Raw genomic sequence first — 26191 nt, 5'->3', positions numbered from 1 at the left:
TCGTGGATCTGGAGTACCTAGCAATTCGTCAGAGTCCCAATCATCCTGCCCACACTTAGCCCCATGAACACTTAAAGAACCATCCTCCCTTCTCCAAGCATCCCAATTGGGATCAGCTTCTGCAGAAACCCCAGGTTCAGAAGTATCCATAAGCCCCAAATCCCCAGACATCTCCGGTGGCTGTGCCCATTCAGTGCCCGCTTCCCCAGCCACCACCTGTTCCTCAGCATCCATCTCCCCATCTGAATCTTCCTCAGAAGATCCCCCATATAGCTCTCTAAGTCGCTTCCTGCGCAACTCCTCCAGTGAACCCTCATCACGAGGGTTTTTTCTTCCTCTTCGAATTCCATCACCATCAACCATAATCCCCGAAGGCGCAGTCACAACACTTGAGGTCAGCTTAGTATATATGGTATGTATTGATTTCATTATTTTGGTTTTCATTGCATTGATTTACTGTATAATGTCTTGATTTCATGGTACTGATTTTCAGTATTGATTTCATTGTTTTTCATTCTATTATTGCATGCCCCTTTACATGCTGGTTCATTTTTTATCAAAAGGTGTAGTAATTTTAGTTCACTTTTACTCATTTTCTCATTTTCTCCTTTTTGATGGGGTATTCATGCACCATTGTTTCATGGGTTACATTCCAATAACCTAAGTTTGGGAGAAAAGTCCTGGCCTTAGATTAATGCCCTCCCGTGCCACGAACTTTTACTCCAAAATTATTTTAACACAATACTTACCTAGCTTTGGATATAATACATCTTGGCTTGGCTGGGGGTCATTTCTGCTCTGCTTCAAGCAGGGAAATATCTCAGCCTAGCTCTATAAATGTATATCCTGCCATGTAAACAGTGAAACACATTTTTTAATACCACATATGATGTTTACTTACCACTGAGCCTCTATGTATTTTTCCTTTGCCCTCTCTTATCCTTTCTTCTTCTGCAGAGAGGAATTCATCACCAGAATGAATAGAACGGCGCTTGAGACTGTTAAGGAGAGCATTACAAATTCCCCAGATGATGCATTATTCTGTTTGGGGGCAAGTTTGAATCGCAAACAGATGTACAATTTGTTTCAGGTTTGGTTTTCATTTTTATTTAATACCGTTGACGAAGCATGAAATAAAAAATCAGATTAAACAAGCAATGAAAATTTTAAATAAGAGGGAATGCTTTTCTGGTCAATAATCTTGCCTGTCATTTCTGTAAAGGATGATTTGAAATGTTCTAACTCACCAGCAACCCAGTATCATGTTGTTTTGTTTTGCTCTTACATGCAAGTTGAAACAGATCTATCTTTTCTTTTTATCTTGTATTATTTACTTCATTCACCATGAACAAATAGTCATGTTTTTGCAAAACCACCAGAGTTGTTAAGACTTAACTTGAAATGTTTAATGAATAAGTGAATGAGTTCTATTTCTCTCTTTCATCTCATGTGTTCTATTTTAATTGTTCTGACAAAAACAACTATTCAGATCTAAATTCAATCTGAATGTCCCATGGAAAGATTATTAACCCCATTCTGGTAAGCAGATCAGCATTATAGGTGGGGGGAGATTAATTAATACCTAGAAATCCATTGCTAACTATCAAATACCAGAATCTATTGGAGAATATTCTACACCATGCCAATAACATACTTCCTTAGCACAAGGATCAAGGTGATAGAAAGACAAAACAGTCGTAGAGATGAAAGAGTATATGGAAAAGCCCCTTCATTATGTTCAGTGCATCATGGGTTTTAGTGAGGGGCAAAAAATCCCGGAACTTCAGAAGAAGTCCACATACAGACCTGCTGGTCCCAGGATTTCTGCCTCCATTGTCCATCTTGCAGAGAGGTTAAAACCATAAAAAATGATAATGGAGGAGAAATACAAGAAGGAGGCTCTGAATGCCAGTAAGATAAACAGGAAACATAATGGAAACATGGTGAGGGGATTAAATTTACTCATATCTAATATCACAGCCCATGTCACAAGCAAAGGTACCCACAAATTAAGTGCAATTTTATGAATAGCACTAGAGTATTGGCATCTAGAAAAAATAGTTTCTCTAAAAGGTGAGCTTCCAAAGGGGACAACAGAGTCAAAAGAAGGAAATGAAGTAGGAAAGCCTGCAATAAGTGAGAAGAACCTGGAATACTATTGTGCATGTGATAATGTCAGTATCCTATTTGATTATATTTGGCTACATGACAGTGGCATTTAATGGCAAAAGAAAATAACACACTAGGACAATGCTTCTTGATATGATCATATGAATAATTTCAATCACTGATTGTACCCTTTTGCGGATGTGTTTGCCTTCATTTTGATACCAATCACAAACAAGTTATGGATGCAAACGAGTGACCCTTATTAGCTCAGTTGACTATTGGTCCAGGAAGACCTGAGGTCAAGTTTCTGCCCCCTTGAGCCATGAAAGTGATTCTTTCTTGGCCTTCTCTCTTGGGGTTGGTGTAAAGATACAACAGGAAAATTAGTTTTATGCTACCAATAACACTTTGGAGGAAGAGCTGGGGTTAGACTGGATGGCCCTTGTGGTCTCTTCCAATTCTATGATTTTATGAAGAATTGTATGAAAAGATGTGACATGGGCAGACAGACTGCATAGACACCGTGCCCTGGGGTTATGAATCAATGGGATACACCAGACACTGATTCATCTGCTGCCAGTTCCTGCCCAGTCAAGCTTTCATAAGTAGCACTGTATCTCCCATATGCACCACTGTGCATAAATGTAGCTTCTGCCACCAGTTTGGCTCTCGCTTTTCACCCTCCCAAAGACATCCCACCCAACCCCCAATTCTGGTAGCATTAGGAGCACCTGAGGAGTTTCCCCAATCCCTTGGGGGATAATGATGCATAGAGAAGAGTAAATCTTAGTTTGTGTGATTACTACTATTCATATTGTTCTTCCTTGTTGTAAGCCGCCCCAAATCTCCTCGAGGAGAGGGGATAGGATATTTAAAAAGCCTTATTATTATTATTATTATTATTATTATTATTATTATTATTATTATTATTATTATTCTGACACAAAAACACATTATAACATGGCAAATGAGATGTATATGCTGGATTTCATATCACAAAATCACAAGTCAAACACTTCCCAAGCGTTTAGGACTGTGTGATGTATTTTCAAATGATGTGCGCAGATCCAAGTAAGGTGGCCTTCTGCAGTTGACAGATCGTGATTTTGTCAATGTTTATTGTTTTCAAATGCCAGCTAAGATCTTTTGGCATGGCACCCAGTGTGCCGATTACCACCGGGACCACCAGTACTGGTTTATGCCAGAACCTTTGCAGTTTGATTTTGACGTCCTGATAATGGCTGAGTTTTTCCTGTTGTTTTTTTGTCAACTCGACTGTCACCTGGTATGGTGACATCAATCTTTTTTTTTTCTTTTCTACAACCCTGCGGTCCGGTGTATTGTGTTCCAAAAATTTGTCAGTCTGGATTCAAAAGCCCCACAATATTTTTGCATGTTTATTTCCCACTACCTTTGCAGGTTTTTGATCCTATCAGTTCTTTACTGCTGGCAGGTGATACTTGTGACATAAGTTCCAATGAATCATTTGGGCTACATCATTGTGCCTCTGTTTGTAGTCAGTCTGTGTGATTTGCTTGCAGCAGCTGAGGATATGATCAGCTTCCTTGCACAGTCTACATTTTGGGTCATCAGCTGATTTTTCAATCCTGGCCTTAATTGCATTTGTTCTGATTACTTGTTCCTGGGCTGCAAGATTCAGGCCTTCTGTCTCTTTCTTCAGTGTTCCATTATTGAGCCTTATCATCATCATCATCATCATCATCATCTCTTGGGGGAACCCCAGAAAGTCTGTTTCTGATAGTCCTAAGGACCAAAGAAGGATTTCTGCTATTGCTTGCCCCTGAGCCCTCATGTACTAAGTTATGCTCCGGGATGGGTAGATAATCTGTAAAGTATGCATAAATCCAAAAGCCAAACATGATTCATGTTAGTGTAGATAATGCACACCACACTGAGTCTTGGAATTTCAGAGCTCTGGGATTTCAGAACAGTTCATAAGCATCTGATCTGTGGTCTATAAAACTCTTTGGAAGACTGAAAAAGAAATGTATGTTCTTTTCTAAACTAGCAGAATAAAAGGAAACACTCTTAATTATTTCCAGTCTTTTCCAAAGTGTACAATGTAATTAACTATGATGTGTTTTTCACAGCTAATTAGAGAATAGTGTAACACCAAACTAATTGGACACAGTAGCACCTCAGAAGGGCAATAAAACAAGTTTACTGCCTCTTGAGACTGGCATGTGGGTTATGCTGCACATACAACAAGATTGGAAAAGTTGTGAAGATCTTTGTTCATTAATTTCTTTCACTTTGAGATCAAGGTTGTTCATTTTGTGCTATTCACTTTATAAACTGGTCTCCCTCCTCACACATTATATTTTTGCTTCTGTACTTTGACCTACTGTAATACTCATCAATTCTATGTGTTTTATCATATTTCCATGACTATAGTAATTTTCCCTCCTCTACATAGTTTTTATCCTAAAGGGAAAATGAAGTCATATATGAAGACTAAATTGTAATCTCTTTGCAGAATCATAGAGTTGGAAGAGACCATCCAGTTCAACCCCCTGCCAAGAAGCAGAAAAATCGCATTCAAAGCACCCCTGACAGATGGCCATCCAGCCTCTGTTTAAAATCCTCCAACGAAGGAGCCTCCACCATAGTCCGGGGCAGAGTGTTCCACTGCTTAATAGCTCTCACAGTGAAGAATTTCTTTCTAGTGTTCAGGTGGAATCTCCTTTCCTGTAGTTGGAAGCCATTGTTCCATGTCCTAGCCTCCAGGGCAGCAGAAAACAAGCTTTCTCCCTCCTCCCTACGACTTCCCCTCACATATTTATACATGGCCATCATGTCTCCTCTAAGCCTTCTCTTCTGCAGGCTAAACATACCCAGTTCTTTAAGCTGCTCCTCATAGGGCTTGTTCTCCAGACCCTTGATCATTTTCGTCACCGTTCTCTGAACACATTTCAGCTTGTCAACATCTTCCTTCAATTGTGGTGCCCAGAATTGGACACAATATTCTAGGAGTGGTCTGACCAAGTTTCTATTTGTTAGATATAAGATGCTATTTATTAGAGCCTGGAAAAGTTATTTTTTTGGATAATGACTCTCAAAATCCTCCAACGAGCACTGCAACTGGCTCAGCTGTCTGGGATTCTGGCAACATTTAATCAAAACATTTCTATACTGCTTTACATAATATTCTATTTCAGGATAGCCTGTAATATAAATAATTATTTTAATACTTAATAAAATACAATAAAACTAACATTCAACTGTCATGATAGGGGAACAAAAATAAAATTATCAATAACAGTTTTAATTATAAAAGCCAGACCGTAATGTTCTACAAACTAAAATGACGTCATTAAAAAGTACAGCCTAGCACAAAAAGAGTACAAATAAGATACCAGGCATACCTTTCCAAGCCACTGTTATTTCTGAAAATTTTCTGAAATGAAAACATAAAGAGTTTTGAAATTATGTTTTGAGACTGCATTTAAATACCACAAATCTTGACTTAGAATGAAAAACTCTGTATAATATTTTCAGTAAACATATAAAGAGGAGGAGGTGCCTGGGTTGATCTCCATGCCCCAATTTCCATTGCCTTGCATGCAAAGAGGATAACTTTGAGGTCCGTTTCTGTCCATGCTATCTATGCATGTCATAAGGAGGCATATATTTACTTGGATGTTCTGAATGCCTGTAATGAAGAACAGACAGAGGAAAGAGACTTCACTAATCCTACACTATTTCTTGTATGTTTCCTTTTCTGCCCCCACATGGAAATTGATCTTTTAGAATTGAGAGCTTCCTCTACACATTTAGGTTCTTCATATGATTCAGATTGCTTTTAATATATTCTGAAAAATATGGAGTGTCAGCACACACAAAATTCAGAAAATAACTTTCCACACAATGCAGACACAGTGACAGAGGAAATTGTGCTAGTATGATGCTTCCCTACTTGTGTGTTTCTTTAACTTACATTCAGGATCCTGAAGAGGAATGCTGATGTTCTACTATATCCAGATGGTTGCATAACTCCATTGATAAAGGAGCATCTCTCTTTCAGAAAGTCATCTTTCATATTTGGAGAATGAAGGAAACCAGGACAGAAAGTCAGCATTACCCCACTTCCTTACATATTTATTCCCTATACAATGAGAACATATAAATAAGGATAGGCTCTTCCCCCTTTGCGATTTTTGTTCGAGTGTTTTGTCCTTGCTGTTACACATCTAAACAAGACAGAATCTCCCTGCCCACATACAAGAAACACTTTCCATATCAGCTTGATGATTTCCTTAGTAAGGATTGTTAGTAAGGACTTTCAATAAGGATTGAGAAGATAATTTGGACAGATATCTATGGAGTTTCTCTCATAATACAAGAGTCTGAATCTGTCCAAAGAGGGTGAAAGAAAGGAGTTTCAGTACAAATAAAAGAAAACTATTAGTTCTTCACAAAGGACATGGCTAAATGATTAACTTTTCTACTACAAGATGACACAATGACCACCGAAAATATCTTTTCATGTAGAAAACACCTTTCCCCCATGTATCCTGTTTTCCACAGAATATACCATTTATTTCTATTTTCTGCAAAAAAAAAAAAAAACCCTCGTGTGCTACTCCTTTGTACAGAATTAGTCTACAGAAACTGCACAATTTTAATGACCTTCTCAGTGCAAAGAAGACTGCTTAAATTACATGTTGCTTCCTTTGAGAGGAAAGCTAGTGAAATACCGTATTTTTTGCTTTATAAGACGCACTTTTTTCCCCCCAAAATAGAGGGAAAAAGTCAGTGTGTCTTATAAACGCAATATGACCTCACGTGGGCGGAGCTAGAGCGCGATCTCGCTGCTGCCGATGACTTTTCCCTTGGAAGGGTGGGGCGGGGAGGGGATGCAACCAGTACTGTTTCTCAATATGGATGAGTATTTACACTGTTGTAAGCTGCTCCAAATCCCCTCAGGGATTTGAGGGGAAGGGACGCGACTTGTTTCCCCGCCTAAGAAGAAGAGGAGAGTTTGGGAGGCGCCATTGAGCCCGTTTCCTTGGCTCTGGGAACTGAGAGCGAGCAGGGGGAAGGGGCCGTCCTCCTCCTCCTCCCCCCCGGCTGCTGAGGGCGGGCCTCTCTCGCTCTCTCTCGCTTTCGCCTCCCTCCCTTCCCTCCGAGGCAGAAGAGGCCTGGCCGGTCCAGGCCGGGACTGAGCCGCCGCCTGGATTTCTTGGAGTAGGCCCTGCAGGAGGCGCTGGCGGCGGGAGGCGCCCCTCGCTTGTCGCTGCCACCGCTGCGCCTGCCTTCTCCTCCTCCCCCCTCGAGGCCGAGCAGCCTCCATCGCCAGGAAGCCAGCGGAGGAGGAGGAGGAGGAGGAGGAGGAGGAGGAGGAGGAAGGGCTAGGCATGAACCATCGGCCCCCACAGCAGCCGGCGGCCTCGGCGGGGAAAATGCCCGCCCCGCAAGCGCCCACCAGCGGGGAAGACGCGTTGCTCCCGGGCTGGCGGAGGAAGCTGGAGGCCATGATCCGGGACCCCCACTCGCCGGTCAATTTGGAAAGTGACAAACAAAGAGTTGGACGTCCTATGACAACAACCACCGAGTTTCACAAGCAAAAGTTTGACAGATTGACTCAGGATGATAGTCGTATCACTCAGAGAAAAATTTTAAGCATAATTGGCATTTCACAAGAACGTGTGGGTCATCTTTTAGTTCAAATTATTTTTCCCCATTTTCCTCCTCTGAAAACTAGGTGTGTCTTATCATCAGGTGCATCTTATAAAGTGAAAAATGCGGTATTACATCCCTAGTTCCTAATAATCTGAAAGATTAAATGAGGAATGTTTTTGAATAGCAGTGACTGGAAGAGAGTTTATGTTCTGCTTGTGAGCTTCCTATAGATATCTGCTTGGCCACTATGGAAGGCATAGTATTGGGCTAGATAGGCTTTTGGTCTGATCCAGCTGGGCCCTGTTTATGTCCTGGTGTTCTTATGTATTACTTACTCCATCCAACTAGGACATAAGCCCTGTTGATTCAGCATCCAAAAAAGAGCATCAGTTTCTGCTGTGAAACCATTTTTCACATAGAGACTGCAGTCCTTGCATTACATGGAACGTTTGCCAGTTTACATGTCCTTGTGCAGATTAAATATGAAATGTTATGACATTTTAGAGTGTGTTCTTTAAAAGGACTCTTTGCCAACCACACAAGACCTTGGTAATGCTTTTTTTTAAAAAAAAAACTTTGATGTACAGCTGTTTAAATAAATTGGACTTTAGGGGGATGACTTCTGGGAACATTTGCACTTAAGCTTTTTCTTCCTCGAGCAGGAAGTCAGCATTTTGTTTTGCAAATGGCACAAAAGGGCATTAGTTGTCTGAAAAGGAGAGGCATGGTGGCAGTGGAACATAAACAGAGGGAAAGGTCAGAAGGTACTAAGATATCACAAGTTCCTGTCTTTTGGATGGGCATTGACTTCTACATCATGTGAAAGGGTTATTTATACTGATAGTGGCTCAATGTCAAGGAGGCACGGTTTGCTGAAAGATCCTACAAATGTACACATGAGTGTTAAGGATGTGCCTTCATTCATTCACATTTGGGAAACAGTACTGGATTGTGATATATGGAACTATGTTAAGTAAGAACTGTCATAATGTAAGCATGGACCATCTGCCACTATACCAAATATTTTCTTAAAATTTTGACATTCTCACCATTGGACCTCTGAAGAAATGTGCACATTTTGGTATGTTCTGTCTCAAAACAAACTGCTGAATATCTCTAGAGCCATTTGCACTTTGAAAGTATTCATACTGTACTTGTCTGCCATTTAGTCTGAGTTAGAGGTAGAACTCATTGTGTGTGTGTGTGGGGGGGGGGGGTTAAAATTTTAATTTATTACCAAAGTCTTAATTGCATACATGGAATTCAAAGCCAGCCTTTTAATAATTAAACACCCCAAACAATAGACAGGTAAACGTTTATTTTTCTACATTTAATTTATATAAATAAAAGCCCTTTTCTCCACCCTGTTTTGAAAAAAAATTGCAACATTTTGCTATTTCTCTTTTTAAAAAAAAACAAACGAACAGACAATATTATCACAGTTCCCAATTCTAGTAATGACATGATTTTGCAATTGTGGTTACAATCAGAGCAATGTTCACTTAAGAATACCTGGATTCCACTCTCTTGGCTCCTGGATAAATAATCTATGGAATTTACCTAAACAGTACCCCTTTGCTATTAAAAAAAAAAACCTAAATGTGATGTGCAACTCTTTTCCCATCTTTTGGAGTAAACAAATCTTTGTGGATCCTACACTTCCTGTGTGAGTGTGCATTTGGGATATGTTGTATTGTTACAAAGTTTTGTTTTTGTTTTTGTTTTTTGTTGTTGTTTTTTTAAAAAAAAAAAGTCTGTTCTTAAAAAATTCAGTTTTCCTAATAGAAGCCTAGATTGGTATATATTTTATTCACATTATCACAAGAAGCTTCTACATTTCAAGATTCAACAAGACAGACACCACCTCTCCAATGACAGCCAACACCCTGTCTGAAATCATTTAGAGAACTTCATAAAATAGTCTTTTGTGATCTCTATACTAATTACAAAAACAGCATTTTCTGATGGAAGAAAAAAAGATTTGTAAGATTTGCATGCTACCCGAGTCTCTTTTTGGTGCTTTCAAAGCACAAAATATAAGAAACCCAGCTCAAGTTCACTATATTCAGTAAACTATGTGTCCATTACAGCTGTCTTACAGTTTCTACCTACAAAGAAAATGAGCTAAAGTGATTCACATGCCAGCACATGTATGGTTGAAGAATGGAATTAATCATCTTGCTCACTCAAAATAGAATGAAGGGGATAAGAAAGAAAGGGAGAAAGAGATTAGCCAAATTGTTTACTTGACTCATTTTTGGAAGTAAAATATCTTATAAAGTCTGCATTGGGTTCCTTAGACAAACAGTTATTAATCTTTTAGGCACAAATTAAAAGATCATAGGGATGTATTCTCTTAGTAATCACCAAGGAATAAAGAATGCAAGTTATTCTTTCCTTCTCATCCCTTCCCACTCCCTGATAATTTAGAGAGAGAATAAGAGAGAGAGAGAGAGGAGAAAAAGGAAAAACCTGTGACATTTACCACTTTATCACACCAGAGCTTTATCCTACATTTCTGTCACCTACAGAATTCTGGGAAATGTTGTTTAGGGCAGGGCCTTTTGAATTCTCCGCTACAGAGATCATCACCTTCCCAAACTACAATTTCCCAGAATTCTGCACGTGGCAGAAATGTGGGGCTGCCTGCTTTAAAGCCCTGGTGTGATAATGTTGTTGGTCTGTAGCAGCAAGATAATTTACATGGGGGGGAGACAGAAATGTGGAGAGATAACGGTTTTTGATGTTGGTCATAGTGATGTTGGTCACTATGGAATAGGTTTCTGTTGGTAAAGGTTTTTAGGTAATCACAAAAATATCAATCGATTAGTGAACTTTAGTTAGAAGTATATTGCAAAAAGTCAAATCTATTTAAAATACAATGCTATCCATGTTCAAAATAGCTGAGCAAAACTAAATAACAATGACCAAGAAGCCATTGTATATTTGGGAAGTCATCTTAATATAATTATCTAAATTGTTACCATGGTTTCCCTGCAAACCATGTGGAGAAGTTATCCATTTGAAAACTCCTCTAATATGTTGTGTTATGATTGAGCCTCATGGCTCTGTTACTGACAGACGTGGGCGTAAGACTCCTCGAGAGTCAGATACTCTCGAGGAGCGAGAGAGAAAAAGACTGCGAGACATATTTGCAGCACCATCTGACGAGGAGTCTTTCGAAGGGTTTACGGAGAGAATGGAGGAGGGGCTGGTTAGCTCAGAGGAGGATGAGATGGATTGGACTCGGGTAAGGGAGGAAGTGGGTGCCACTGGCCATGATGGGACAGAAGATGAATGGGGACCTTCAGGATTAGACCCATGGTTTAGCTGGAGGGATGGGACGGGATCCACAGCTGGAGATGCTGTTGGGCGTAGTCAGAGGTGTTCCAGCTCTGACGAGGAAAGTGATGAGGAAACGCCCGGGTTAAGGAGGACAGCTGACAGTGATGAAGATTTGTAACTGGCATAAAATGGGGCTTGGGAGCAATTGCAAATTGCGTTGGGCAAGGTAATCTGGGCAAACGCTTGGGATCCGTGTGTGTGTGGGACGCTTCCCTGAAGACTTGTGTGCTTTCCTGTGCTGTGACGTAAGTTGATTGGAATCCAGGGTCAGACGGCGGGAGGGATTGTGTGGGCATTTGTTTGTGCAAACCTGTGCTTACTCTTATTAGCTTGACCTTCCGTCGTCTTCTTGACGGACGCCATCTCCTGCTTTGAGAACTCGGACTGAACTGACCACGGCTTGTCTTCCCCCCTTCTTGGACTTGGAAAAACTACAAACGTCTGCTTCTGGCTTTGATCTACGGAACGGAACTGGTCTACTCAACTGCTACAATCCTTGGCTGATTTACTCGTGTTGGAGATCCTGTCTGCTGTGTGTGTGGGGGAGCGACGCAAGTTACTCTAAGCACAGTGTTGGCAGTAGAGAGGAATCTGCTGCCAATTAGTTGCATTCTTTGTATCTTTTGTTCCTTGGCTTTCGTTTCGTTTATACCCAGGCTGAAGCAAGCAGTTTGTTTTTACCCGGATTAAACTCCGGTTTAATCCGGTTTATCTTTTGAACATTTACTTTTGCCCCTTTTTGCTCCTAAAGGCAAAAACTGCCTGGCCCTTGTGTTTTACGGGCATTTTTGAGTTCTGTAATCTAATAAACTCTGTTACTTTGAATCTTGTGGCGTTCTGTCCTTGACAGATTGCCCAACGCCATAAAAAGTTTATTGCAGCAATAAACCCGTCAGGAAGACGATGGATGAGTTAAGGGCCAAAGTAGACCAATTGCAAACGGCTTTTACCGTTATCCAAACAGCTCAGGCTGTGAAAGGACATGTTTTGACTCCTGAACGCTTTGACGGAACCAGGTGCAAGTTGCCAACCTTTTTGGCACAAGTGGAGCTTTATTTTTCTCAGCTCAGTGCTCATGCTTTTCCTACAGACACTAGCAAGGTGGCCTTTATTTTGAGTTTGTTGACCGGTCCCGCAGGACAATGGGCCACTAATTTAATTTTGGGAAATGACCCAGTCAAGGACAATTTGAATAATTTCAAAAAGTTGTTAACTGATACTTTTGGGGATCCTCTCCGCACGGAGAACGCTGGGTGGGCTCTGTATCGGTTGAAACAGGGAAAGGGGACTGTTTTGGATTACTTAAATAAGTTTAACCTGTATCGCCACCAGCTGGATTGGGGGGAAAATGCATTCATGCTTTTATTTACTGCCGGGTTAAGTGATATGCTCCAGGATGAATTAGCACGCTTGGAGCCGGCTGAAAGCTGGGACGCCTTAGTAGCTAAGGTGCTGCGTTTAGACGCAAGGTTCGAGGCTCGTAAACACTCAAAAGCAATGTGTGCGCCACCCATGCATGTAACCAGGGCACCTGTGGTGATGGGGGAAGAGCCCATGGAGCTTGGGGTCTTTAAAAAGCTGTCTACAGAGGAAAAGAGCCGTAGGAGGCAGCTGGGCTTGTGTTTGTACTGTGGGAATGCTGGGCATTTTGCCAAAAATTGTAATGTGAAACCTTCCCAGCTTTCGGGAAAAGGCCAGCCCTAGTGCGACGTGAGTCCAACGCACTAGGGCTCCTCAAGCAGTCAACTGAGGGGAGGAAGCATGTTTTCGTACCCATTACATTATCTGTTGGGGGAAGGGAACTTGTTTCTACTTTGGCACTGCTGGACTCAGGGGCTACGGTCTCCTATGTAGATATTGAGTTTGCTAAGAAGCATGGCATTCCTAGAGTGCGCAAGGCATGCGACGTGTGGGTGGAAGGAGCAGATGGGAGACTGCTGGAGACTGGGGTGGTTAACCATGAAACCTCAGCAGTAACGTGGGAGGTGCAGGGAGTAACGGGAACGTTTGTGTGGGATATTACGAGCTTGCCTAGATATGATGTGATCCTGGGGATGGATTGGCTAGCTGTAGTAAACCCACAAGTAGATTGGGCAACACGTAAAGTGATCTTAAAGAGGCAGGATTGTTGCACTCTAAATGTTACTCATTCTGATATGGAGGGAGTGCCTGCTGAGTATGGGGAGTTCTCTGATGTATTTTGTAAAAGAGAAGCGGACAAATTACCACCGCACAGGCCATATGATTGCGCCATCAAGTTGGCAGAAGGTGCGAAACTGCCAGCAGGGAGGCTGTATGCCTTGACTGTACCGGAAAGGCAAGCTTTGCGGGAGTTTCTAGATGAAAATTTAGCCAAGGGGTTTATTCGCCCATCTAGTTCTCCAACTGCGGCACCGGTATTCTTTGTAGCCAAAAAGACTGGGGAACTTAGGTTGGTCTGCGATTATCGGATCCTAAACAAATACACCATTCGGGATAGGTACCCGCTGCCTTTAATCTCGGAACTGTTATCAAGGGTGCAAGGGGCTAAGGTCTTTACCAAGCTTGACCTGCGGGGGGCCTATAACTTAATCCGTATACGGGAAGGGGATGAATGGAAGACGGCATTTAACACGTGTTTCGGATGCCACGAGTTCCGAGTCATGCCTTTTGGGCTTTGTAATGCTCCTGCGGTATTCCAGAGGTTCATGAACGATGTGTTCAGGGACCTAATTGACCAATTTTTAGTGATTTATTTGGATGATATCTTGATTTTTTCTAAGGACGAGAAAGAACATCGTCAACATGTCAAGCAGGTTCTGCACCGACTGCGGGCTAATGGGCTTTTCGCCAAGGCTTCCAAGTGCGTCTTTCATGTGCCTGAAGTGGAGTTCCTAGGTCATGTAGTGTCAGGTAGGGAACTTAAAATGGACCCACATAAGGTTGACGCCGTCAACTCATGGCAGGAGCTGAAGACTAAGAAGGATGTACAAAGGTTCTTGGGTTTCGCTAATTACTACCGGGAGTTTATTCCGAATTTTGCAAAGCTCACGGTACCTTTGACGCAGCTTCTGCGCAAGAAACAGCCATTTGTGTGGGGGCGGGAAGCTCACGAGGCGTTTCTACAACTAAAGTCTAGTTTTCAATCGGACAACATACTAACCCATCCTGATGTTGACAGACCGTTCGTGGTAGAAGCGGACGCTTCTAGCTACGCGTTGGGGGCTGTATTGTCTCAGAAGGATTCCTCAGGGACCTTGCGTCCCTGTGGATTTTACTCGCGGCAACTAACACCCTTCGAGCAGAACTATACCATATGGGAGAAGGAGTTGTTGGCGATTAAGGTGGCGTTTGAGGTGTGGCGGCACTGGCTTGAAGGGGCACGGCACCAGATCGTGGTCAGATCTGATCACAAGAACTTAGAGCACTTGCAAACAGCAAAGAAGTTAAACCAGCGTCAAATCCGCTGGGCTTTGTTTTTCTCCAGGTTTAACTTCAAGGTGCAGTTCGTGGAGGGGAAGGCAAACTTGCGGGCCGATGCTTTATCCCGCAAGCCGGAATTTAAGACCAATGAGCAGGTAGTATGTCAGACCATCTTGCCTACTGCCTCTCTGTGTGTTGTAGATAATGAGCTTGGGTTACATGACCAGATCCTTGAGGCTCAGAAGGATGATGTGTGGACTCAGGAGCAACTGATGCTGCTCTCTGCAGGTAACCGTACCATACTGCCGCATCTCCAGGATCAAGACGGGGTATTGGTGCGTAGGGGGCAGGTTTACGTACCAGTAGGGACCCTCAGGTTGGAGGTGATTAGAGCCCACCATGACGAACCCATGGCTGGGCACTTTGGCAGGTTCAAGACCGTACAGCTTATCACCAGGAGCTACTGGTGGCCAAAGATGCGGCAAGACATTCTGCGCTTTTGTGACAGCTGCGCCGTTTGTCAGCAGAGTAAGACGCCTGTTGGGCGCCCTAGAGGGTTGTTATCGTCTTTACCTGTTCCGGAGAGGCCATGGCAAATCATTTCCATGGATTTTATTTCAGATTTGCCTAAGTCTGGGGGTTATACTTGTATTTGGGTGGTGGTGGATTTATTTAGTAAACTGGCTCATTTTATTCCTTGTTCAACCATTCCGGCGGCCCCTACGTTGGCCTTACTATTTACAAAGCACATCTATCGTTTGCACGGAGCACCTGAGGTGATTATTTCAGATAGGGCTCCGCAATTTGTGTCACGCTTTTGGAAACACTTCCATGAGTGTTTGGGGACTAAGTTAAACGTGTCTTCAGCTTTCCATCCGCAAACGGATGGACAGTCGGAACGGGTTAATGGGCTCTTAGAGCAGTATCTGCGTTGTTTTTGTTTAGATCAACCCACGGCTTGGGTAAAGTGGTTACCGGTGGCGGAATTTGCTTACAACAATGCGGTGCACACGTCTAGTCAGCATACGCCATTTGAGCTAACTTATGGTTTTCACCCACGGGGAGGTGTGGCGCCGTCGACCAATGTGGTCTCTTCGGACCCTGTGTACCGCTCTTCGGAAATGGCTGCATTGCATGATGTTGCCCGTCGCTTACTGTTGGAAGCTAAGGCAACGCAGAAGACTCAGGCTGACCGCCACAGGCAGGCAGGGGAGGAGTTGGAAGAAGGGGATTTGGTGTGGTTATCTTCCAAACATATTAAACAGGCTGGGGGAAAGTTTGCGCCTCGGTATTTGGGTCCCTTTCCTATCGTTAAAAAGATTTCTTCTGTTGCGTTTCGTTTGCGTTTACCGTCTAGTTTAAAGGTCCATCCAGTCTTTCATCGTTCGCTGTTGAAACTTGATACCTCTAGTCGTCGTGGTGCTATAGCGGAGGGTATCACTGCCACTTCTCCGCCATCGGGGGAGGAGGCCTTTGTGAGAGGGGATAGTGTTATGATTGAGCCTCATGGCTCTGTTACTGACAGACGTGGGCGTAAGACTCCTCGAGAGTCAGATACTCTCGAGGAGCGAGAGAGAAAAAGACTGCGAGACATATTTGCAGCACCATCTGACGAGGAGTCTTTCGAAGGGTTTACGGAGAGAATGGAGGAGGGGCTGGTTAGCTCAGAGGAGGATGAGATGGATTGGACTCGGGTAAGGGAGGAAGTGGGTGCCACTGGCCATGATGGGACAGAAGATGAATGGGGACCTTCAGGATTAGACCCATGGTTTAGCTGGAGGGATGGGACGGGATCCACAGCTGGAGATGCTGTTGGGCGTAGTCAGAGGTGTTCCAGCTCTGACGAGGAAAGTGATGAGGAAACGCCCGGGTTAAGGAGGACAGCTGACAGTGATGAAGATTTGTAACTGGCATAAAATGGGGCTTGGGAGCAATTGCAAATTGCGTTGGGCAAGGTAATCTGGGCAAACGCTTGGGATCCGTGTGTGTGTGGGACGCTTCCCTGAAGACTTGTGTGCTTTCCTGTGCTGTGACGTAAGTTGATTGGAATCCAGGGTCAGACGGCGGGAGGGATTGTGTGGGCATTTGTTTGTGCAAACCTGTGCTTACTCTTATTAGCTTGACCTTCCGTCGTCTTCTTGACGGACGCCATCTCCTGCTTTGAGAACTCGGACTGAACTGACCACGGCTTGTCTTCCCCCCTTCTTGGACTTGGAAAAACTACAAACGTCTGCTTCTGGCTTTGATCTACGGAACGGAACTGGTCTACTCAACTGCTACAATCCTTGGCTGATTTACTCGTGTTGGAGATCCTGTCTGCTGTGTGTGTGGGGGAGCGACGCAAGTTACTCTAAGCACAGTGTTGGCAGTAGAGAGGAATCTGCTGCCAATTAGTTGCATTCTTTGTATCTTTTGTTCCTTGGCTTTCGTTTCGTTTATACCCAGGCTGAAGCAAGCAGTTTGTTTTTACCCGGATTAAACTCCGGTTTAATCCGGTTTATCTTTTGAACATTTACTTTTGCCCCTTTTTGCTCCTAAAGGCAAAAACTGCCTGGCCCTTGTGTTTTACGGGCATTTTTGAGTTCTGTAATCTAATAAACTCTGTTACTTTGAATCTTGTGGCGTTCTGTCCTTGACATGTTACTTTCAAAAGCTACTTTAGCTAAATATGATTTTGTCTGATGAGACTCTGAATGCCAGTATGGCATCAGCATATGTGTTAAAGCTGAGAATACATTTTCACACACAGCTGTAATGCATCCAAAGCGCAATACATTCATGGCTCTGTTTTGAGTAGTATTATGTATGCTGCAGTCAGCCCTTTTGCAAGCTCAGTGTTGACTTTTGTAGATTTGATGAGAATAATCTCTCTAGCAATCTCCTGCTATGGTTGACCATAAAGTCATGCTGGAAGATCTAGAGATTTCTAAAGAGTTGTTCTTGTAGGTGAAAGAGGTAGAATTTTATTTCTTCATGGTTTTCCCAGTTTTGTGGGGGTCCTGCATCCCTAATTCCAGCAAGACTGGAGGATTGACTGTATAAACACACACACACACACACACACACACACATATATATATTCAACTTTTATACCCAAAGGCCAATGCCTTCTCCTCAGCTTTTAAATCTTCTTGCAGCTTCCATAACCTCTTTAAGGGTTGTTCTTTAGAGGTTCCAGTTTTCCTGAGAGTTTGTACAAAATAACAATCCTTGAACTGTATAGCAAACAAGGCCAGCTAGTATGTGATTTTTTTATAAGACATTGTCCATAAGGCTTTTCCGCATCCAGACATATTAATGACGTGCTTCTCATCTACTCCGTCAGGGTGGAGAGCGATGAATCTACCAGGCTTTAAAAGACTGGTTTAAAACATCTAGAATGTTTTCCCACCAGTGTTATAGAACAGAGGCTATCATCTGCCAATCCTCCGAGTTGCTCCTGCAAAATTCTGGGAAATGTAGTTCAGGGTGCAGCTTTTGGAGTTCTCAGATACAAAGGCCTTCAGTTCCCTAAACTACATTTCCGATAATTCTATACCAACAGATTGGATGATTGGTCTCTGTTCTATAACACTGGTGGGGAAAAGTCTGTATTCAACACAATCTGGTGTTCTCTAGAGTAAGCACAGTACAAACCCTATTATCCCTTTACAGGATAACCCCTGCTAGAATGTGGAACCACAAGTATATGTAAAAGTTTTCAAGGGGTGCATCTACATTATAGAATTAATGTACTTTGACACAATTTTAGCCACCACAACTCAATGCTAGGAGTTGTAACTTAGTGGAGAAACAGCAAGCTAAAGATATTGCAAAACTACAATTCCATAGCATTGAGCCATGGCAGTGTCAAAGTTCATGAATTCTGTGGTGTAGATGAACCCTATATCACAGGCACGGGCAAACTTTGGCCCTCCAGGTGTTTTGGTCTTCAACTCCCACTGTTCCTAATAGCCAGTAAGCTGGCTGGGATTTATGGGAGTTGAACTCCAAAACACGTGAAGAACTGAAGTTTGCCCATGCCTGCTATGTCATATTCTCTGCATAGATGCCTAAGGACCTCATCAGATGCAGAGAGAGGAGCTTCTTTTCCCCCGCTTCTCTCCCCTGCTGGAATGGAGTCCCCTGGATCCCATCACACGATGCTGGGCAACTTCTGGCAGAACTCCATGGGGCTCTGTTCCAGCAGTGGAGAGAAGCAGGTCCTAGAGTGCCCCTGGAGGAGTCAGGGGTTTACCCAATTCCTTATTGAAGAGTGCAAGGAGGTAGTGGGGAAAGACATATCTGAAGGGGAAAATGGGTGGGAAGACAGAGGACGGACCCTGATGGGGGAGACATAGCTTTGTTGAAAAAAGCACTGTGATGGCAACAGCCTATCATGTTTGTTTGGTCTTTGTTTTTGCTACACTGGGGGCCTCTTGTCAAGAAGAAAAAGTAGCATTATGTATAATTGAAGTGAATAAGTAAGGGGTACAAATACTTGAAGAGAAACAAAATCAAGTCAACAAGGTACAAGTGATGCCGCCAACAGGAATTATCCTTCAGGGTGAAAGGGGATATTGGTAAAACCTCGGAGATATTTAGTCATGCCCAACAAAACTGTTTGTTCACACATGTTAAAAATTAAGTTTGGGGTGTAAAAGCAACAAAACCCAGAAACAATAACAAATCTTACCACAAAACAGAAGCATCTTTTGAAATCTTCCTCAGCTGCCTTCAAATATTTTGAAATGTTTTATCTGGGCAGCATTTCACATTTATTTCTTCCTCTTCCTCCTCCTCCTTCACTTTTCTTTGCTTTAGGCAAAATCTTTAGGGATGAACAAAATTTGCCAAGAAATTCAGCCAGCATTATGAACAGCCCTTAGGCTTCTCCTCAAACTTTTCTGATTCTTTACTTGATTAAGAACCTCCAAATTCTTACTTCTGTTTTACTTTAAGTAAAACTTTATTAGCAAGTAGGGAAGTGTGGGCTTCCTCTGCTCAGCCACACAATGCAAATAATTTTTGAAGCTTTCTTGGGAGATTCCTGAGGTGAGGAAAGTAGTAACAGTTAAAAAAAAAACCCAAAAAACCCCCAAACTCTTATATACCAAGCACAAATTAACTCAGTTTAAGCCAGGGCCAGCTCTATCACTAGGCAGAGCGGGATGGGCAGAACCATCACATGCTAAAACAGTGTTGTTGTTGTTGTTGTTGTTGTTGTTGTTGTTGTTGTTATTGGAAAATAGGACTGATATTTATGGGATTTTCTGACTTGTGTTGGTTTTTAAATTCCGGCAGCTGATCTAGCTATTGGAGCTCTTCCGGCAGGTCATTTCACAGTCTTGAGGTGGCCAATGAAGATGTCCTCTGGGTAATGGTAGCTAGTCAAGTTCTGGCTGGCTGGAGTAGCCACCTCCCAGAGGACCTAAGTGTGTGGGGCAGATTGTACTGGAGAAGTCAGTCCTGTAGGTAATCTGGACCCAAACCATGAGGTTTTGAGGAGCAGCTATCCCCAAGCACCACAATCTGGAATCTGCCTGAGAGAGCATAGCTTGGCATACAGCAATGAAAGAAGGAGCATGATGGGTTCTCATACTTTCCTATTTCTCACTAAACCCATGACCTTCTCAGGACCCTTCTACACAGCTGTATAAAATCCACATTATCTGCTTTGAATTGGATTATATTGCAGTGTAGACTAAGCCCCCAGTGGCACAGTGGGTTAAACTGCTGAGCTGCTGAACTTGCTGACTGAAGGGTCAGTGGTTCGAATCCGGGGAGCGGAGTGAGCTCCCGCTGTCAGCTCCAGCTTCTGCCAACCTAGCAGTTTGAAAACATGTAAATGTGAGTAAAACAATAGGTACTGCTCTGGCAGGAAGGTAACATGTGACCTTGAAGGTGTCTATGGACAATGCCGGCTCTTTGGCTTAGAAACTGAGTTGAGCACCAACCCCCAGAGTAGGACAGAACTAGACTTAATGTCAGGGGAAACCTTTACCTTTACTAGACTAAAATAATCCAGTTCAAGTCAGATAATGTCTATTTTTGCTTTGATAACCTGGATTATCTGGCAATGTGGAAGGGGCCTCAGTGGTAATAGTTAATCTTCATTGCCATTTCACGGCTTCTTCTTCTCACCAACTATCTTTACCAGGAAGTAATAAGATGAGAGGAAGTGGACATAACTCACTGGGTTGTTTTCCTAGTTGGATGAAGAAGGCATAGATATTTTCATGGCTTCACTTTGAAGGCCATGGTAGATGGTTCACAGAACTGAGCTTTTATGGGTTTGGAATCAAGCTCTATCAAGAAAGTATGGGTCGGAATGGAAGTAATGTAATAGTTGTGGCTGTTATTACTGTTATCTTTTATAAACATACATTCTCTATGTGCAATGGGATTTCCCTTCCAAAAAGACTACCTATTTCTCCATATATATGGGGGTTTTTTGGAACTCTAATAATCCAGTGTCAAGAAATATATATGAGCACATATCTACCTATTGCATTTCCATCTCACCCAAGAAAAGCTGCGATTTTTCCTTTAACAACAGTTTTATTCTACAACACTGAATTTTTGCTAGCTGTGTAATCTACACATTCCAGAAGGAAAAGTATTTTAGCTAGATAGTAACTACAGTAGAGTCTCACTTATCCAAGCTAAACAGGCCAACAGAAGCTTGGATAAGCAAATATCTTGGATAATAAGGAGGGATTAAGGAAAAGCCTATTAAAATCAAATTAGGTTATGATTTTACAAATTAAGCACCAAAATATCATGTTATACAACAAATTTGACAGAAAAAGTAGTTCAATACGCAGTAATGTTATGTTGTAATTACTGTATTTATGAATTTAGCACCAAAATATCACAATATATTGAAAACATTGACTACAAAAATTGCTTGGATAATCCAGAAACTTGGATAAGTGAGGCTTGGATAAGTGAGACTCTACTGTACATGAAAAACATTTCAAAATAATTTGAGAATGGAAGAGAGGGACAGGAGAGAGAGAGAGAGAGGGAGGGAGGGAGGGAGGGAGGGAGAGGGAGAGAGGGAGGGCTGTGGCATAAATCTTTTATTGCATCTTTATGTGTAGCCATTGGACAAATACTCAGCTATACTAAATGAGAAGGACACTGGGAGGGTGGGGTTAGAGGGGTTGGTGCTTTGTTAACTCAAGGCCAAGAAATCTTGGAACTGACTTTGTCCAAACTAATGAATTATTATTGGGACATTGTTTTTAACTGAGTTCTAAATGCCAATGGCTTTCATGTATCAATAAATTAACTGTCATATTTATAATGGAATTAAGTTGTTGTCTCAGCCTTCACCTTTTCACAAAGGCCTTTATTGGCCAGAGTGTTTACCAGGATTAGAAACTAATGGGCATACTATTAACAGATAGTGGAATTAATAGCTGATGTTTATGCAGGGCCAGATTACAAATATTTGGTCCAGAGGCCAAGATTGTGACATCGTTCCCACCCCCTAACTGGAATAAAAGTAAATGAAAAAGTAATTGAAAGAAATGTTCCTCTAGTTCAGATGCTTGAGGCCTCTACTTCACTCTGTCTTGCTGTCACACCGGCCTTTCTTAGCTTTATTACTCTTAAGAACAGTATTATTTAACAATTCTTAAAATCATATTGAAGTTGGGAGCAGGAGCCCCATTGTGCCCCACAATGATGAAGTGAAAATAAGGCTCCTTTCTCACAGTTCTGGCCTACTTTCAAATAAAATTATGCCAACTTGGTGTCTCCAATTTTCCAGCTCATTTGAGGAAGATAAATGAGAGGGGACCATTTCAACCATTTTTCCAAGCAAAGGAGAAACAGTTCAATGTCCTTGCAGGGATGAGACTATTCCAGGGCATTGAAGGTAGTTTGCAGTCACACAGATACACCCTAACAAAAGAGGAAAGCTATTTTGGAAATTCAAATATAAATGTGTGTGTGTGTGTGTGTGTGCAAAGTGGCCTTTTAAAAAAGAAACTCACAGTCTTCCAGCTGCGAGTGGCCTTTAAATCCCATCTGTTCCAGCAGGCAATGACTGTGCGAATGGTAATACAATATCTGAAGGGCCACAAATTCTCCATCTTTGTTGTTGGGTGGAGGGGAGATCTCAGTAACTATCTTAGAAAAAATGTCTTTAAAGAAATTTCAGCTCTGCTTTCAATCGTTCCAAACCGCCTTTTCTTCCAAATAACAGCAGTAGCTAATGGAATCTTATTACTGATTGGTTCCACATTTCCCATAATCCCTATAAATACTTTCCCTTCCTGAACAAAGCAACAGATGCATGGCTTCATATTCCTGTGCATTTTGAGAACATATGATCACTTCAGCATGCATGATCAAAAATCTATCACACCCAGCAGTCTATGGACTAGAGAGAATCCCCTAGGACTTTTACAAACAGTTTGAACAACATCAAGCCTTGGTTTAATTTTGTATCCAATGCCTGACTATGAGTTTTATTACTCTACTTCACAACATGGAGGGCCAATTTCTAGGATTTTTTTCATGAATATAAGGCATACCTTTTCTTTCCATAAATTTAGAAAAGGCTCAATTGCTTAAATATGGCTTCAAAGGAAAGATGAAACATTATCACATCTTCTCACATCTTCATATTAACCTCCTGACCTCTCAATATTTTGTGTCACATTTTCTATTTAAAATATCCAAAATAGTTCTCAGGTTTTCATACAGGCGATTCCCTCACAATATAGAATACCTATGCTTGTGGAAATGTTTTGTTTTAATATAATCCTGGAGTATATGCAGGAAGTCTTCTTTACTCAGATTAACAAGATAGCACTGCCCCTTCCACTGCATCTTTGATGGCTTTTTCACCATTACAGAGGTTTATATTCTCTTCTACCCTGTGTAATGACCAATATGCTCACTGACTCACTTGTTAAGCACTGGAGCCCTCTCCATAACCATTCAGTAGCTAATGGAGAGCGGGGTGCAGGGGGATCGGATGAGAATCTACCCATGTCTCCAGAACCAAATGTAAAACAATGGCTTTTTCTGCTCAGACTTCATGAAGGCCCTAGCAGATTCAGCAGATTGTGCTATTGTTCTGCATTTATCTACAGAGATGTAATGAAATCCCATCAACCACTACATGGCTATGAGGTTAGAAATTGTAACAACTAAACAATCTTGGAGAGGGTGGAGTTGAGATCTGTCAGAATTCATCCTGTAGAACTGTTATACTATTTCACCATGCAATACTTCAGCCTCTATAGAATTGTACAATGAATCATATTTTTCTATTTCAATGGTGCAATGAATCAACAGCAGATTTTAATCCAAATTTTAAATGAACTCTACAACAGTGGTTCTCAACTTATGGGTCCCCAGGCCTACAACTCCCAGAAATCCCATCCAGTTTACCAGCTGTTAGGATATCTGAGAGTTGAAGGCCAAAACATCCGGGGACCCACAGGTTGAGAACCACTGCTCTACAAAGTGCTTTTCCTAAACAGGTTCAGCATTGTGGACAGCTCCTTAAAAGTTAGCCAAAACCTTGAAAGGGTTCACTACTCCAATTCCATGTGAACCACCAGCAACCAGTCTCCAAGAAAACATACACCACAAGAATAGAAGGAAGGAAAGGAGAGGGTGAGAAATGAAAGAAGGCAGCAGCACCTTTAAGACTTTTTATTTTATTATTTTAGCATTAACATTTGTGGAATAAACCAATTTCTTTTTGTGTATCAGAACTGACCTGACATGGTGGCACAATGGGTTAAACCCTTGTGTTAGCTGAACTGCTGACCTGAAAGTTGGGTTGCTGACCTGAAAGTTGCCAGTTCAAATCTACTATATGGGGTGAGCTCCCATCTGTCAGCTCTAGCTTGCAGGGACATGAGAGCAGCCTCCCAGCTAACACATCCCGGCGTCCCCTGGGTAAGGTCTCTGTAGATGACAAATTCTCTCACCAGAAACCAACTTCTTCAGATGCAGCAGACATGTCCAGTCAAGTACCTAAGTTTGAAAAGTACATATAGAAAGAGCATTGAGCAGAAAGCCATACTTTGGAGGGAAATGTATGCAAGCAATGTATTTGATTAAAAAAAATATACCCATGTTCAAAAATGTGAAGAATTATTCATGCTAATTAAAAAGTAGGCAGAAATGGACGTGGATCTGATGCGGAGAAAGAGGAATTACCTTAAATTCCTCCTTAAATATGAAGATCAACAGTCAAAGCACATTTGTTTCCATTTTTTAAAAAAGAAGTTTCTTACATAGGTCCTACCATCCTACCAGAGGTGAGGCCTGGTGAAAGGAATAGAGCTGAAGTGTTTGAAGTGATATCTGTTTTTATTCTTTCCCCCCTTCGCCCCCGCCAATCCTTCCCTCTTAGCCAATTTACCACCCGGTCTTTCCTTTTCATGCTTTCTTTTCCCAAGGGTTCCAATTCTTCCTTGCAACCTCTACACACTTTTCCCAGATGTGTGACAAAACATTGCAGTTTCAAGACTGATTTCTGAAAACAAAAACATTCCAGAGCCAGAGATGTCTCAGATCCTCGGGGGGTTTCGTGTACCAATGCCAGATGAGTTCAGAAAATCTGTGAGGTCTTTCTTTAAGCCATTCACAAAGGTCTGGTAACATGAGCATAGCTTGTGTACACAGCACGGCAGGGAAACGTGCTTTCTTAACAAGAAAGCAAAGTAATAGCGGTTGCAATAACATTGCTCTTGGGTTTGTGGGTTTCTTTTAAGGGTTGTAGGAGCAAGCTATAAAATTCATGTGCTGTTTGTCCTGTTAAGTGGGAGACATTGATCCAAGGCTGTGCCTGTTGACAGCTCATGATCTGAACACAAAACGGAGCTTCCTGCTCTACTAGTTCCTTTCTGGGTACCTGAAAAGCAGCCCTAATCTATGCATGTTTAAGTCTCACTTGGAGCCTGGAAAATTACTTTTCAAAGTAACTGCATCTGTTATTCACTGCTATGTTTAGCACATAACCTGTTCTTGTTGCTCCTTTTGATGATGACAAAAGTTGGCTTGTCACATTATTGGCTGCATTGTCTATTATTTTCCATTACAAAAGTCACACTTATTATGTGAGCTTGTTGAATATGGGTTGAGTTATGGTATTAAAGAGCTTTGAAATCCATAAAATCACGCAAAAAGATCTAACAATTCTTAGAGGTCTCTGGTGTGATTTTATGGTCAACTTCCACGGGATGTTCTGCCCAAAGCTGGCCAAAAAATCATGCAGGGAGACTAGAGAGAACACTTATCTAGAAATCACTAGGATCTCCTACATGGTTCATTATATCATGTACTATAGATATAATTCATTTCAGGTAAGGAAAATATAGTTTCAGAAAACTGTATTACATTAAGACTCCCAGAATGGATCCTTTACACAGTAGGCTGTATTTTCTGTTACAGTAGAGTCTCACTTATCCAACATAAACAGGCCGGCAGAATGTTGGATAAGCGAACATGTTGGATAATAAGGAGGCATTAAGGAAAAGCCTATTAAACATCAAATTAGGTTATGATTTTACAAATTAAGCACCAAAACATCATGTTATACAACAAATTTGACAGAAAAAGTAGTTCAATACGCAGTAATGCTATGTAGTAATTACTGTATTTACAAATTTAGCACCAAAATATCACGATGTATTAAAACATTGACTACAAAAATGCATTGGATAATCCAGAATGT

General features: G+C 41.9%; 1 protein-coding gene across 3 annotated transcripts in view; it reads left to right on the top strand.

Moving 5' to 3' along the window:
* Positions 1 to 26191, top strand: part of LOC103283054 (uncharacterized) — a 122888-nt gene that overhangs the window by 67930 nt on the left and 28767 nt on the right. For 2 of the 3 annotated variants that reach the window (XR_010002147.1, XR_010002149.1), the window contains one exon: positions 958 to 1090. Coding sequence is in view for 1 of the 3 variants with exons in the window: in XM_016991484.2 (XP_016846973.1) it covers positions 958 to 980 (23 nt within the window). In the remaining 2 variants the exon portion in view is untranslated. Of the gene's footprint in view, positions 1 to 957; positions 7188 to 26191 lie in introns of those variants that run through there. The other variant, XM_016991484.2, reaches the window with a different exon arrangement.

Source organism: Anolis carolinensis, chromosome 1 (genome assembly GCF_035594765.1).
Source record: "Anolis carolinensis isolate JA03-04 chromosome 1, rAnoCar3.1.pri, whole genome shotgun sequence".
Lineage (NCBI taxonomy): Eukaryota > Metazoa > Chordata > Lepidosauria > Squamata > Dactyloidae > Anolis > Anolis carolinensis.
This window is presented reverse-complemented; position numbering and strand designations above follow the sequence as displayed.